At 53.9% G+C, this 14876-nt stretch overlaps 6 protein-coding genes across 6 annotated transcripts; 5 read left to right on the top strand and 1 right to left on the bottom strand.

Annotated features, from left to right (window-relative positions):
- Nucleotides 1–220: 220 nt before the first annotated feature.
- Nucleotides 221–2074, top strand: PG998_001750 (feruloyl esterase B; the record flags this gene model as incomplete). Its single annotated transcript, XM_066868568.1, has 3 exons — nucleotides 221–803; nucleotides 842–1551; nucleotides 1697–2074. 3 exons carry the CDS (start codon nucleotides 221–223, stop codon nucleotides 2072–2074), a joined length of 1671 nt encoding a protein of 556 aa, XP_066736983.1.
- A 1824-nt stretch (nucleotides 2075–3898) lies between these two features.
- PG998_001749 (uncharacterized protein) lies at nucleotides 3899–4765 on the top strand (the record flags this gene model as incomplete). The annotated part of the gene is made up of 2 exons (XM_066868567.1): nucleotides 3899–4359; nucleotides 4438–4765. 2 exons carry the CDS (start codon nucleotides 3899–3901, stop codon nucleotides 4763–4765), a joined length of 789 nt encoding a protein of 262 aa, XP_066736982.1.
- A 794-nt stretch (nucleotides 4766–5559) lies between these two features.
- Nucleotides 5560–6064, top strand: PG998_001748 (uncharacterized protein; the record flags this gene model as incomplete). Its single annotated transcript, XM_066868566.1, has 3 exons — nucleotides 5560–5660; nucleotides 5929–5956; nucleotides 6023–6064. 3 exons carry the CDS (start codon nucleotides 5560–5562, stop codon nucleotides 6062–6064), a joined length of 171 nt encoding a protein of 56 aa, XP_066736981.1.
- A 684-nt stretch (nucleotides 6065–6748) lies between these two features.
- Nucleotides 6749–10819, top strand: PG998_001747 (N-acetyltransferase B complex non catalytic subunit-domain-containing protein; the record flags this gene model as incomplete). Its single annotated transcript, XM_066868565.1, has 10 exons — nucleotides 6749–6892; nucleotides 7045–7239; nucleotides 7368–7655; nucleotides 7709–7789; nucleotides 7850–7939; nucleotides 7997–8496; nucleotides 8551–8845; nucleotides 8912–9755; nucleotides 9803–9921; nucleotides 9983–10819. 10 exons carry the CDS (start codon nucleotides 6749–6751, stop codon nucleotides 10817–10819), a joined length of 3393 nt encoding a protein of 1130 aa, XP_066736980.1.
- A 1000-nt stretch (nucleotides 10820–11819) lies between these two features.
- On the bottom strand, nucleotides 11820–12460 carry PG998_001746 (uncharacterized protein; the record flags this gene model as incomplete). The annotated part of the gene is made up of 3 exons (XM_066868564.1): nucleotides 11820–12146; nucleotides 12232–12252; nucleotides 12323–12460. The coding sequence occupies 3 exons, from the start codon at nucleotides 12458–12460 to the stop codon at nucleotides 11820–11822; spliced, it is 486 nt and encodes a 161-aa protein (XP_066736979.1).
- Nucleotides 12461–13016: 556 nt separating this feature from the next.
- Nucleotides 13017–14362, top strand: PG998_001745 (prenyltransferase and squalene oxidase; the record flags this gene model as incomplete). The annotated part of the gene is made up of 2 exons (XM_066868563.1): nucleotides 13017–13253; nucleotides 13310–14362. 2 exons carry the CDS (start codon nucleotides 13017–13019, stop codon nucleotides 14360–14362), a joined length of 1290 nt encoding a protein of 429 aa, XP_066736978.1.
- Nucleotides 14363–14876: the final 514 nt, after the last annotated feature.

The following is a 14876-nucleotide window of genomic DNA, read 5'->3' as shown; positions in this document are numbered from 1 at the left end:
CCGATGATGCATGAACCCGACGATGCATAATTCCACCATCGAGAGTTAAATATTGCCCCGAGTCAGAAATAGATGAGCCCATTCCGAGGGTTTGGAAAATACCCACCCCCCTGATTTTTGGAGTACTCTTCCGTGAGGGCTAGACTTGAAACAAGAAAATATTGCCCTTATTTATCAAGCCATTGGTTGTCGCATCGAAGAAGTAATCGTCAGTGTCATCATGGCGAGGAAAGGCTGGACAGAGAGATTTCTTGTTTGGGTCGCTCTCGTGCCGATCATTGTGACGGCGATCACCAAGCGCCGTGGCGTACCTCCAGCCTGTAATGACCACAGTTTCGTTGATGCCCTCCCAGCCAATGCCTCTATAGAAAGGGTGGACTTCGTCGAGAGCGGTAACACATATGGCGAAGGGCCACGAAATCTCATGTACCCCATTCAGCCCACCAACCTACCAGATCTGTGTGCTGTGACGATACGTGTCAAGTCATCCCCCAGTTCTGCATATCGCCTAGGTCTCTTCCTGCCAGTCAACTGGAACAACCGGATTATCACCCACGGCAATGGCGGGTTTGGCGGTGGCATCAATTGGCTGGATATGGGGGCGGGAGTCAGGTACGGCTTTGCTGCCATCTCGACAGACACGGGCCATAGCTCAACTACGGGCGACGTATCGTGGGCGCTGAACAACCCCGAAATGAAGACGGACTGGGGCTGGCGTTCTCTCCATGGATCCGTCGAGATCGGGAAGAAGGTTGTCGAGGAGTACTACAAGAAGAAAATCAACTACTCTTACTACAGCGGCTGTTCCACTGGCGGGCGTCAGGGGCTGAAAGAAGTCCAGATCTCCCCCGACAGCTTCGACGGCGTGCTCGTCGGGTCCGCGGCTTGGTATACAAGCCATCTCAACACGTGGGTTTCCAAGGTCGGCACATACAACCTGCCCTCACGGCGCCCAACCACATCAACACGAGCGTGTTCCCCGCTATGGCGAAAGAGGTGATCCGGCAGTGCGACCTTCTTGACGGCGTCCAAGACGGCATTATCAGCGCGCCCGATGCCTGCTCGCCCGACTACACCGTCATGGCGTGCGACCGGCCCGGGGTCAACCAGTCGGCGTGCCTGACGGTGGCGCAGATCGAGACAGCCAAGAAAGCCTACAGCAACTACCGTGCCGCCGGCGGGGTGCTACTGTATCCGGGCCTGTCTCCCGGGTGCGAGAACCAATGGTCGCAGGTGCTGGGCCAGAACATGACAAGTCTGTATGGGCTCAACTACGCGCGCTACTTCCTGTACGACGACCCTGACTGGCGGTGGCAAGACTACAACGACAGCGTACCCGCGTATGCGGCGAGGACGGACCCGGGCAACGCGACGGCCGACGACTACGACCTCGCGCCGTTCCGCGATCGCGGGGGCAAGATGATCATGTACCACGGACTCGCCGACGGGTTGGTGCCGCCCAAGGGCTCGGATCTGTATTGGGACCGGGTGGTGGCGACGACGGGCGGGGGCAATACGACAGCGACGCAAGCGTTCTTTCGATACTTCGCGGTAAGCGACTTCCGTGCTTCATTCCTTTCTTTGTCAGTGTCTCGGAGGGGTTGGCTAGATCTCTTCGTCGGATAACTGCCTACAGCGCCTCCTACTACACACCGTTATGCACTAAAAGAGCAATACTCACGCCGAGAGTCGATAGGTTCCGGGCATGGGCCACTGCGGGGGCACGGCGGTGGATGCACCCTGGAACTTTGCGGGCCCGGCCCAGGCCAGCTCTCTCGGCAACGACAGCTGGTCGGTGCCGGGCTTCCGCGACGCGCGCCACGACGTCCTTCTCGCGCTCATGGGCTGGGTCGAAAACGGCACCGCCGTCGATGCCGTTGTTGCCACAACCTGGGACAAGGCCGCCAATGCGTCGACACCCGTGCGGAGGCAACGGCCACTGTGTCCGTACCCGGCGATGGCGAAGTGGGATGGAAAAGGCGAAGTTGATGCTGCAGGGAGCTGGAGCTGTGGGTACGTTACGTTCATCTACTCATCCTACCTCATATCTCTTTGTCTTTGCGTGACGAAATGAAACCGACTTGGGATGTCGATCCTCAAGTTGATATTGAAAATAGGGGTAACGCCTCCATCAGCCCTGAAGTCCCCAAAAGCATGGCGGCCAAGCCTGCTGGGGACTCCTCTTGGGTCACCGGGGGGGCCATGGGGTTGTTGGCGCTCTTCGGTGTTCTTTGAAATAGAAATACCATTCGGTCACCGATGGAAGCTGGGTCGACGTCTGAGGTGGGAGAATTCCGGTAGATACTCAATATAGAGCCCCTCGATGGGTTCCGCAGCATGGGTCATCTCTTGAGTCTAATAGCTGCCATCCCAACTATTTTAGCCAACCCGTCCTTGGCGTATATGCATTTTGCAAGGCGTATTTGGTCGGTTTCTCCGGTGCCGTCCCCAAGGATTATGTGCAAAGTGCATGCGTCCCATGCCCACGGCGAGGGGATGTTGCTTACTACAACAACCAAACGGCCCCGATCCGGCCAGAAGACTTTCTCTGGTGCGGGACATGGAGTAAAACAGCTATATCGGAATAGGGGACCGTCAAATCGACAGTAGATACAAAGAAAAAGCCTACACACGGTAGCGCCATGAAGCGAGAAGCAACGGAAAGAGCTTCGGGTGGCATGGCAGTGGCGGGCGTCAGATTGCAATCCTATGTGCTGCTAGCCAATCCTAGCCAGGGCATCGTGGCATCTTGTAAAGCTAATATTGGCGTATGAAATAGCATCCTTTGGGATTTGGCTAGGCACCGGGTGAGCTAAATACCCACTACCGACGAAACGCCCTAACCTGAAGTCGGCAAAGCATTTCGGGCCTATCGTCGCTCGGGAAGGGAATGAATGGCAAACTTCGTCGATGCAAGCAAGCATGCAGCGTAAGGGTCGCCTCTGTCGAAGAGGTCGGGAGGCTCAGCCAGCCATATTGGAGATTCTTGGCCTGTGGGTGGGTATGTGATGGTACTTAGTAAGTAGGTGTAGCGAGCAGCGGGCTGTTCGCGATATAAATAGAAACTGCGTCCACCGAGCAGTACCGAGCAGTACCGAGCAGTCTCCCGATCGATCTTGTGCAGGGACCCTGAACCAGAACATCTACATAGCCTTCGTTGGATTCGCGAACCGCAATTGCTGATATTCTGGAAGCCTCCTCCCGATGCAAAGAAGCTGCAATTGGAGATGAAAAGGTCCCTTCTCTGCACGGGTACACTGCAAGTGTGGCCCCCGAGACCCCCGCGTTGCAGATCTCGTATAGGCAGGATGGCACATTTGTATGCAATAGATAGCTGAAAGCAGCGTGAAAACGCAGGGGAACGGCAAAATGACATGCACCTCGATGACGGGTTCTGGACGGGGGCCCGGCCAATGGCTGTTTGCGCCTGCAAAATTGAAGCGCGCATAATCTCCTGGGTCAGAGTCTTCGATCGACGGTAAGCACTTGCAGGGGTCATGTGCTTATTGTGGCATCTGGCTGCAGCAGAATCAAATCAGCGCCTTACGGGTCTCCACGCGCCCCATAACGAGCTGGGCCTGGAGAGATGCTTTTGGTCTGTAAATGAGATGGGCAATAGTCCGTAGGACTTGCAGGGCAGCAGGGCTGGGGGGCGGCTCGACTAGTAGAGAGAAGTGTGTGTAGAGTATGGAGAAAAACGAACGAGCGGACGCTTGCTAAGCCCCTAGGCAGCCTTCACTCTTCTCTCTCTCTCTCCCTTCCTCCCTCTCTTGTTGTTGTCTTTCATGCACGCACTCCTGCACCCTCTTTTCTCACTTGGCGAGGGTACGGAAAGTATACAGACAGTAAACAGTCGCCAACTCAGGGAGCGCAACCCGACGAAAGAAACAGGCGCGCCATGGCCTTTATTCACGATGATCAACCTGGCCTGGAGGTGAAGTCGGAACTCCAGCCGGGACTGGAAGTGGTGCCGGAGCCGGAGGCGCCCCAAGTGGTAGCAGGGCCGGATTCGCAGAAGCCATGGGACCAGAGCTCGCCAGGCTCATTGCCGCACCACCAGTACCACCAGTACCACCAGTACCAGCAGGCCACTTCCCCGATCCAGAATGGATACGACCAGTCCCCATACTCGCCATACCAACAACCACAGTCCAGCCACCCGGCCATGTCAGAATGGAACGGGACGGTGGGCCCATCAGTGTCGGAGAGAGCACCGCAGGAGTCGACAGTCATGGGGATGCGCAAGAAGAAGTTTTGGCTCATCATCGGGCCCCTGATCGCCGTGTTCGTCATTGGCTTGGCCGTGGGGTTGGGCGTTGGCTTGGGAGCTCAGCATGGCAGCGACGATGCCTCACCGAGGTTCGTTCCAGACACCCAAGGCATTTTGCTTTCCCCTGGATTACTGGCACGCTTGCTAATTCCTTGTTCCTTAAACAGCGCTTCACCGTCGCCATCGGTCGTCACTTCGATAATATGTCCGGCGAACAATGGTTCGCTCTATGATTCCAAAGATAATAACAAATTCTTTCGCGTCGCCTGTAACACGGATTATCACAGCGGGGGCGGAACACAGGATATGGGCGATTTCCAGACGACTACCTTCGAGGACTGTCTGAACGCATGTGCTAAAAACGATGCGTGTGTAGGCGCCGGATGGGGAGTGTACCAGGGCAACACACGCTGCTGGCTGAAGTCGCGTCTAGGATCCAGCCAGGGTGCGCCGAACTGGTTCTTTGGCGTGAGGCAACAAGGAGCCAACGCGTGAGCTATAGTGGCGGGCGAGAGCATATATAATGGTCAAAATATCTGAGCTGATACCCACACTTTCATATATAGTCAAGACATGTTGTGTAGATAATAACTACGACTGTCGAGCAATAATCTCGTTGCATATGATACAATACCTAAGCTATCAAACCTCAGTATGTCTTATACTTTAATCGTTCTGCGGTTTGCGTTGCGCCCAGAACCCGTCCCTTGGAATGCGAAGCAGCGAAAATGATCAGGTTCTTTTCTAGTCAAGGTCAGAAGCGGCATATTGTCAGCCAAGGGCCCAGAACCCAAGAGCCAAAGGGGGTCGTCCACGCCATCCGCTCCGCCACCCGCCTGCCCCCGAGATTCTAGCTGTGCAGACAGCTGAACAGACATGCATGCTTACGACACCATGCCAACTTGTGCTGACAGTCATGATTACTATGTTCGTCAGACGATATAGAGTTGCCATGACGTCGATAGGATTTGATCGCCTCCCTTATTAATGGTGAACATGACGAAGAGGGGTCCTATTGCTCAAAGATGCTTCGCTCGGCGGCACATGGTAGGTAAGGAATCAACTGATCGGATAGCGACCCTCAAAACGTGTGAAAGCCCACTAAATGGGCCTCGGCCGGCATATTGATGTTGCGATCAGCCGATGATACTTACAGCACCTAGCTTGTAGCACGCCCCAGGATTGCAGGGATTAAGCGCGAACGCCTATGTAGAGCTTCGATTTGTAACAACTTCGCATCCAGTTCGCCTGCACGTCAATGATCTTGTCGCGCAATCGCAAGGGACAAGATGTCAACGCCAGACGACGCCGGGAAGGTCAGCAAGGCCAGCCAAGATGGCAAGGACGGCAAGGATCCTTGGAGTAAAGAGAACAAGAACAAATTCCAGAAGTGAGCCTCCAATGAATCGGATTGCCGTTTCCCCCTCTACTGCGTCGCTCATCCTTTTCGCTCGCCACAGCAAGTCCAGAAGCGAATTCTTCGATCCCTGCCAAGAAGCCGCCGAACGAAGCATACGATGCCTTAACCGAAACGGAGGTGACCGAAAGATGTGTACAGATTATTTCGAGTGAGTTCCGGGAGCCGCAGGCCCAGGCGCATTACTTTCGCCCTCGGCCTAGCCATGGCAACAACAGTCCAAGACTAACGGGCGGGGTAGGGCGTACCGAAACTGCAAGAAGGAATGGGTAAGTACGATCAAGACAATTGACGTCCTTCTCCTGTAGGGTCTTGCTCGGCTGACAAAATCCAAGATCGAGAGGCGAAAGAAGGAAAAGGCCGGCATATTCTGGTAGCGGCCATACAGGGTGCTCAGTGGGGGCCGGCCGCCAAATTCCTGCCATGACGACAGCGGGCAGGCAGCTATGGCCTTACAATTAAGTGTATAATATTGTACATGCAGAGGTAACGAGTCACGAGAGCGCATAACAAATGTGAATATCCCATAGTTCTTTGTCTCTGTATTCATCTCATCAAGGAAGCATGCATTCCAGGTATAAGAACATCCTCTTCCAACCTATCTCTCGTTCCCTTGGGAATGGTCTTGTCACCGCCTACCAAGTGTGGCTGGCTGAGAAGTGCTAATAATATGGAGCGCCCGGCGGTATATGGCGCTTATGTATACGTTTACTTGGGCGAAGGTCAAACGGTGGCAGAAAGAGAACAACCCCACCGAAGGAAGGGTCGAGGGTCGAGGGGCACGACTGAGGCCGCACAGCTGTAAACACACGATAGACGCATGTAGCAAAGACTCAAGAATAATGAGGCACTGTAAAGACTTACTATACGCCGATGAGAAGCTTTGCCGGCGTTGTCAAGTTTCGACCACCCTTTTGAATATTGGTTTCTTTTATCTGTGATTCGATCTGGTTGGATTTTCCCGTTTGCCATGCCCCCCACCAAGAATATTGTTGAATCCCGTCATCCACATCAACAACATCACCACACCTTGCAGCACGTGAACCGCCACACTGCCCATCATGAACGACTACCAGGCCCACCGGCCAGTACTTCGTGATGATTGCGGTTTGCAAATCCAGGGAGCCTGGCAACAGGGCCAGTGGCCAGTGGTCATCAACCATGCTAAAGCCAAGGCAAAGGCCACCAAAGACCCCTACTTTGAGGTAAGCCCCGGCTTTTCATTTGTCCCTCTTCCACGTACACGGACCAAACACATGGCTGGCCTGTTGCGGGTTTTGTTCAAGAGGACTCCGTATCAGTCGCCGAGGCTCCGCGTGTATCGATCGGTGCTAGAAGCCGGACAATATCGGCACAGCTCCGAGGCCAGTTATCCTACTCACCTCTCCAACACACTGCCACGTATGGTCTTGAACACGGAAATCCCAGTCTGGATATCTCATGGCGTCATCGTCATGATATGCTGCTGGGAGAGCCCCGTGAGCTTCTACGCAAGAAAGCTTTCGTCAAGGGCAAGGGTCCTCAGACCATGACACTCGGAAGATACCAATGTGTAACTTGCGAAGTGGGCTAGCAAACTCATGTGTACTGACGATTACCCACCCGGCTTTGTTGCTTTACATTCATTTTGAAAAGGGGATGCCCGCGAAGTGTTGGTGACAACAAACTGATTGTGTATAGGCCCTTGAACTTGCTGCTCGATCACAGCTCGACAGTCCTATTGATCGACAAGCTGCCTGCCAGGCTGTAGATAAGATAATCAACGACAAGATCGTTGTCAAAGACGCTGCAACTGCCGATCTTTATGAGTGGGCGCTCGTCAGCAACGGAATGGACTGCGACCAGTATCCCAAGTATATCGGCGCAATGCGCGTCAATGTGGTGAAGTCGAACCCTAAGCTCAAAGACGTAGCAAAAACGAGCTTCTTCTCTTGCATTGCCAATGAAGATTGGGAGCACGCGCAACAAGTATGATTTACAGCCCATGGCCTTTTACCCCCTTCGACTAACTTCCCTGGAAGATTGCTGCCATCATGGACAAGAGCTTCACAGCTGAGCGAAGCTTCCACTTCCGCAATGTCTTAACCACATACTTATATGCCGTAAGAGCTCGCATCATTATATCATACAATTATATGGTATTCTCACTCACCCAAATTTAGAATTCGCTTGATGACACCGATGTCAAGAAGGCAATGTTCCGAACTTTGGCTCTGCGACAGATCGAAAAGGCCAAGTCTTCCCGGCATCAGGTATTTGGAAGGATCATATGAAGCAAATGCTCCGTTTACTAATTTTATTGACGATAGGATTCTAACTCTGGGTCGTTGCCGACTCGTACTATTGCAACTCAAGATGAGATGTTGCTCTGGCTCGACATGACCCTCAAGGAGAAGAAGGGACACGAGCTAGTCAAGTGCCTTGCAGATCCCAAGTACAATGCCCTTGATGCTCTTAAGGATGGATTCGAGACCGTTTGCTCCACCATGATGAATCACTTGAAGAGCCTGGGTGCCTGGGATGAGTTCTATTCCATCTGTAAGGCCATTTTCGAGAATGGCGTAGCATTCTTGCTTGTTGAAGAACAAGAGAAGAAGGCAAAGCAAGAGGCGCATCCCAAAGAGAAGTCCCTCGAACAGAAAGCCGCCGAACTGGTGGCGGCTATGAACCGCCTGAACATCACGTCGACTGAAGACCTTTTCAAGAACAAATTGGCTGCCGAGTCTATTGCGACGCGTACCGTTGTCAAGGACTGGAAAATGTGGGAAAGCTTCATCATGGCTGCCAGTAAGCAACCGAATGCCAAACAGTAAGTCGCATTCTCGTCTTTTTCCCCCGAATAAGAATGCTGAAACCGTCGAAGGGCGCTCAAGGAAGTCGAGGGCTTTTTCATAACGATCACGGACTTCGGCCCGAGGCATGCCATTTACCGCACACAACTGGACATGGCAAGACTGATCATTCTATTCGAGACGCCCATCGAGTCAGGGTCAGACGATTCGCTTGCCTCAGGAGCTCGGGTAGAAGGTCTCATGGCCTACATTCACTCCCATTATCGTGACATGAGCTGCTTTGATAACCTCAAGCGCTTCTTCGCTTTGCTTTCTATCGGCGAGGCTAAGCTTTTGCTTGAAAGGCTGGGCACTAATGGCTCCCAGGTACGTTGTTGTTGACACTCTTATAGCTTTAGGCACCTAGAAATGATCCAAAGCTGACCAATACAGTCCGAGGAATCGCAGTTCCAGAACATCATGTTGTTGACACTGCGCCTTCGATTACGATACTTCTTCACCACTTCTTCGAAGTGTTACACGTCGTCTTCCATCTATCGTGGGGCTTCTTGTGGCATCTGCGACTCAGACTCCGTTCCTGAACGATGCGAGACTTGTCTTAAGGATATCTCCAAGGCATGCATTTGGACATGGAAGACTGGCTTCAAGCATGAGGCTCTCCAAAAGCAGATAGAGAGCGAAGGTGTCAGCCCTAATACCGATTTGACGATCATTGGATCGGTGTGCTTACTGAAGCTCGCCGGAGTTGATGGCCTCTGGGGGCGCAATGCCAATTCCCCCTTGTTGTGGGCTGACCGCAAGCGCGTAATGCAGGCACTCCTCTGGATGGATGCACAGCACCATCTGCAGCCTTTCAAGAGGCAAGATCTTTCTGTTTTACTGGTCAAGCTATATATCCTCATCGGAGCGGCATCGCATGCCAAAACCCTCTGGGACTGTCTCGAGGTCAAAAACGTAACTCTCAACTGTCTGGGGCCCCTGTTTACGGATCGCCTCGGTACCATGGCCCCTGGCCTCTGGGCATCTTCTGGCCGCAATGGAACTCCCACGTCTCTCTATCTGCACTACTACAGAAGTGCCATTGACAGGAACATTCCCAATAGCCTACGTTTGTCTTTCGACAACGGCAGCTATGCTAGTGTTCTGGGCAACCTCATTACCAAGACCAAACACAAGCAAAGCTGTACCTTGGTAATGGCCTTAGTAGACCACTGCAGAGGCACTAGATCGTTGAATGGCGAAGTCTCGCACGAAACCTGGCAAGACAAACTTTCTCGTATGTACCCCTTCATCCGCGAAATTCACCCACTAACGACCATATAGAGCACGTCAAGCCCGGCATGCGACTGTATGACACCACCGACTATGGCCCCTTTCCTAACATTGAGGCAAACCCGGATCGGCCTATTCAAGACTTCCTCGGTGTTGGCCCTGGTCTATCGGTATGTCACACGAACTGAATATAACGCGCAACTGATCTTCTCGGCTAATTCAACCCTTTAGGAGGAACGAGCGCATCTGTCCCTCCTTTCTGAGCGTTTCCTTAGCCTCGTGGCTTACAAGGAGACCAAGGACTACAAGCCCACCAATGCCGCTCTGGCCAAAGATCGTGACCGAAGTATCGTAATTCCAGCCTGCCAAGATGTGGCAGAGTCGATGAATGAACTGATGAACGGGCGTGGTATCCAGGACAAGCTGACACTTCCCGAGGTGGAATACTACAGCCTCGTTCAAGGACTTGCTTCCTACATCGGCCTGTCTTTGTCAGATCCGAAAGACGGTGCACGCGACAGAGTTGTCGAGTTCATCCGCTCGCAACTCGTCAGCCAGACCACGCGACTTATGGAACGGAGGAAGCTGGCACATGAAGCCGAAGCCAGCAGAAACGATGTGTTCCACGACCTCGCTGCGCTGCACGCTAACGGAATGCTGCGCGAGTCGGCGCTGGTGACCGTCCAGGTGACCCGCTACCTCGAGCGCACACGCAACCCGGATACTAAGAGCCCGATGCCATCGTGGATGAATATCCACCTGAAGACGTTGAAGACAGCCTCCGCGACTGCCAATAGTAGCATGAAGGAGTACATCCGAAGACTCAATACGACGGTCACTATGACGGGCTGGCTCGACCGTATCTCCGAGTGGGCCTTCGGCGATCTGGTTAACGGCACCCGCGCCGTCTCAGACGACGCTGGTGAGACGTTCGAGAACAGCGACACCGACATGCTACTATACAAGGCCATTGGACAGGGACCTGACCTCGAGAATACGATCGGCCAGATCGTGGATTCGTGGCAGGATGTTGCCCGGGGCTGGAGCAACGTCAAGATCATTGACTAAATTTCAACGCGGTGTTCGTTTGTGTTCGTGTTGTCCCTGCCTAGAGTTAGCCTGGTAGCTCTGTGTTGAGCTGTTCTCTCGCACTGGGCAAGATTTCCGAAGGACTTCAAGGAGTCTACTTTTTCTTTCTCCTTCCTTTCTGGGATGACAGACAGGCTGAGATATCACTTCGGGCCGTCGGCTGGACGATAAGGGATTTAAACCCTAAGCTTGAACGAATTGGCGGTGGCCTTGGTTTACCATAAGAAGGGACATGGTTGATATGCTGCTTTCGAAGGCAACACCTTTTGCTTGGAAGCAGCTGACAGCCGAGCTGGCAGCCTGGGCCTACCAGACCATGAAGCCTGACTCACAACCAGATGATAGCACCCATTTATACTGCCGTACTGCGGTTGATCATGAAGCATGGTGATAGTGATGCCGTTGTTTTGACCCTTTACTTCGTCGCCCTCGACAGCCTAGTTTTATCTTACGAGATATGTCGAGTTTGTCTTGGTCTCCTGCGAATTGCGTAAGATGAGAATAGAGGCATCTCTCTCGCATGCGCTTCAAGCCTAGACGAACAGGTCTCAGCACATGGTCAGGACATATCAGACAGCTACGCCATTCCATTCCCAGGTTCGCCTGGACTGGATGCAGAAGATATACAAACAAGGAACAACAAGATCGCAGGTAGCCCGTCCATAGCGAAATCAGGCAATCGTATTTGACATGATTGACTGGATATAATGGTAGCGCATCATGATTGTAGTAAGACCAGAGACTTCGGAACCCGAGTCCAATTAAAAAAAGGGTATCATGCATTAATTCACTTCGGATCGGCCCAGCTGCGCAATCGCGTCGTCTTCTCCCAAGCCAGACCATACAATCTTAGCTGCATATTCAGATCTATCTCGCTACGCCCATGTGCTCTTATTCGTCCGCGACTCGCTTCTCTTTCCTCTTTCTTGCTCTCCCTAAGTCTCGGCGCCTTTTCTCTTCTTCATCTTTCTTCTACTAACTAAAGGTGACGGTCACCGCCGGAGCTGTTGCGCCTCCGCTTCTTGGCCTGGAGGGCGCGGGCCTCCTCGCGCAGGGTGACCCAGACCCAGAACCAGCTGAGCATCTCGACGAAGACGAGGGTGAAGACGACCCGGTTGCGCATGCCATCCCAAGCACCACCGCTGCCGGTGCCCGCGACTGCGATGGGCCGTGACATGATGCCGCGGCCGGCGCCCGGGCGGCGCGGGGCGGAGGGGGTCCCGAACCAGGTCGTCGCGAGCACGACGAGGAAAAAGAGGAAGCGCAGGGGCGCCTGCGCACCCCAGTGGTGGATGAGCCAGACCTCCTCGGGCATCGACAGCGACAGGATATCGGATATTCCCACGGAGAGCAGGACCATGGCGAGTAGGGATGTCACGGGGGGAGGGCACGTTGAACTTGGTGGTCATGGGCTATATTGGGGCAAAGAAGGCTCAATTAGCTTATCTCGTCTGCCCGGGAGAGAATTGGGGGCGCGCATACCATGCCCATGGCTTCGCCCAGCATATAGACCAGGGCCTGGTCGGCGATGGTCTCCGGATTCGTGAAGAAAAAGAAGGCCAGGGTGATGTGGAAGAGCGACAGCGAGGTCAGGATGGTCTTGGTCGATATGAGGGCCATGGTTGCGGTGTGCTCGGGTGGCTCTCGGGACGCGCGGTCGGTCTATTGGCAGGTAGCTATCGTCGTGACGGCGATGGATGGAAAACGGTAGATGGCGACGGCGACGGCGACGGCGATGGTGTGGAGTGGTCGTGTTCCATGGATGCAGGGAGGATACGTGTGTGTCCTGGTGTTGCCTCCCGGGCTGTGCTGGCGACCTTGTCTCAAAAATATTGGTTCCCTTGCATACCTTTCTTTGCGTACTGTATGTGTATGGGATTTGTCGCGAGCCTCCCAGCCTCTGCAGCAGCAGCTGGCTGTCCCAGTTTTAAGGGAGGGGCTGCATATGATATGATGAGGGAAGCGGCACGTACGTACTTCCACTGCGGGGTCCTTCCCTGACTTTACGAATCCATCCAACCTCGGAGATGGCTGCTGTTGAGAAGACAACAGAAAAAAAGAAAGAAAGAAAGGAAAAAAAAACATTCGCGATCCGCCTCAAACCGCCAATACATCAACTCGAGTTCTGGCCATGCTCCAACAGAACCCAGTCCTCCCCCATCTTTGCCTGCCCGAGATGGAGCTCCAGAAAGCAAGACACGTGCAGTACTTCCAGCGCTGTTACACCACAGTCCTGCCATCCATCTATACGTCCATGGACAGTAACCGCCTGCTCCTAGGCTACTTCACCCTCGCCGGATTGGACCTTCTCTCGTCTGCTTCCTCCGCTTCGCCATCGGCCAACGAAGCCAGTGCACCCCCAACTCCCCAGTCTTTGATACCTGCCTCGGACCGGCTCCAATTGCGCGACTGGGTGCTTGCGCAACAACACCGAAAAGGGGCTTTTGCGGCAGTCCCGGCCATGTCCAGCCCGACACTGTAAAGCGGGGTTGGGATGAAGCAGTCTCGTACCCGGCGGCGAGCGACACCGAGAACGCGAGCCTGCCCGGGACATATTTTGCCCTGCTCACCCTGGGGCTTCTGGCCAACGACGACGCAAGCAGCGTCGCAACCGCCTTTCGGGGCGTGGACCGGATAGGAACGTTGCAGTGGATCAAAAGACTGCAAAGACCTGACGGGAGCTTTGGCGAAGTCGTCAATGCCGACGGCTCCATTTCTGGGGGCCGGGACATGCGCTACTGCTACATGGCAGCAACGATACGATGGGCCTTACGGGGGAACGAAGCGGGCAAAGACCTGGATATTGATGTCGACGGCATGGTGCGGCATATCAGAAAAAGCCAGGCTTACGACGGCGGCTTCGCCGAGAGCCACATGGGCGAGAGTCAGGCAGGATACGCCTACTGCGCCGTCGCTGCGCTGTCTATGCTGGACCTTACAGAAGCAGATGCGGACAAGCCGAGTCACTATTTAGACGCCGGCATACCCAACACATCCGCCATGGTACGTTGGCTAGTCTCGCGGCAGATTGTCTACACGGGTAGCGATGAAAGTGATAGCGAAGAAGAAGGAGGAGAAGGAGAAGAGAATAACACGCCGGCAGAACCGACCTCTGAAATGGCATCGTTGAGCGTCACAGGCCCAGTGTTGGGCGGGTTTAATGGCCGCCCGAATAAGGTAGCAGATACATGCTACGCCTGGTGGGTAGCTGGCGCATTGCAGGTGCTGAGCAAAGCTCTGCCTGAAGCCGCAAGTTTGGACAGAGCGTCAGGCCGCGCGTTTCTGCTGCAGGAGACGCAAAATACCTATGGAGGGTTCGGAAAGGACGCAGGATCGCCACCCGACCTGTTCCACTCATATCTGGGCCTGGCAGCTCTCGCTGCAATGGCCGGGGATGCGACTGAAGAGGGGTTGGGCCAGTTTGATGTGCGGCTCTGTCTTGGAAAGGAGGCGGCCGCCAGAGTAAACCGGGCAAGACAGTATTGGGCCTTGGGGCCGGAAAATGATACCACGCATACATAGAAGGCGACAAACACGAATCAAGAAATCGTACATCATATGCGTGCTATTGCCAGTTGCTTTCTCACGACAAACCCTGCCTGGGTGCCAATCATCTACACCAATGAAGAAAGGAAGTACGTCACCCATATTTACTTGAAGTCCTGCTCCGGACGTACCAGAAGGCAACGTTCCCGCTCTGGGGGGTGCTGAAGGGGCAGGAATGGCTCGGTATTTCCATACTGACTGTGATGCCCTTCAGTTCTTCAGCTAGAAATCGAAGCTCAATGATACGTCTGATTCCTTGTTTGCTGGCCCCAAAGAGAAAGAGAGGAAAAGGAGGCCAGTAAGAAAGTCGACCGCCACTAAATAAGCCCAACGCCTAAATTGGTCGCAATATTCCTGCTAAATTTAGGCCAATGGCTTACATTACAGGGGTTAGAATCCTGACCCGCGCGTCTGCACGACGATCCTGTTTTCTGTATCCTTTGTTGCCGCCCACCAACCACAACGTCTTTGTTGGCCCCCAGGGCATCCA

Source organism: Apiospora kogelbergensis, assembly GCF_038363985.1.
Source record: "Apiospora kogelbergensis strain CBS 113332 chromosome Unknown utg000001l_segment0_segment0, whole genome shotgun sequence".
In the NCBI taxonomy this organism is placed as follows: domain Eukaryota; kingdom Fungi; phylum Ascomycota; class Sordariomycetes; order Amphisphaeriales; family Apiosporaceae; genus Apiospora; species Apiospora kogelbergensis.
The sequence above is the reverse complement of the archived record's forward strand: the minus strand, read 5'-3'. Positions and strand labels throughout refer to the sequence as shown.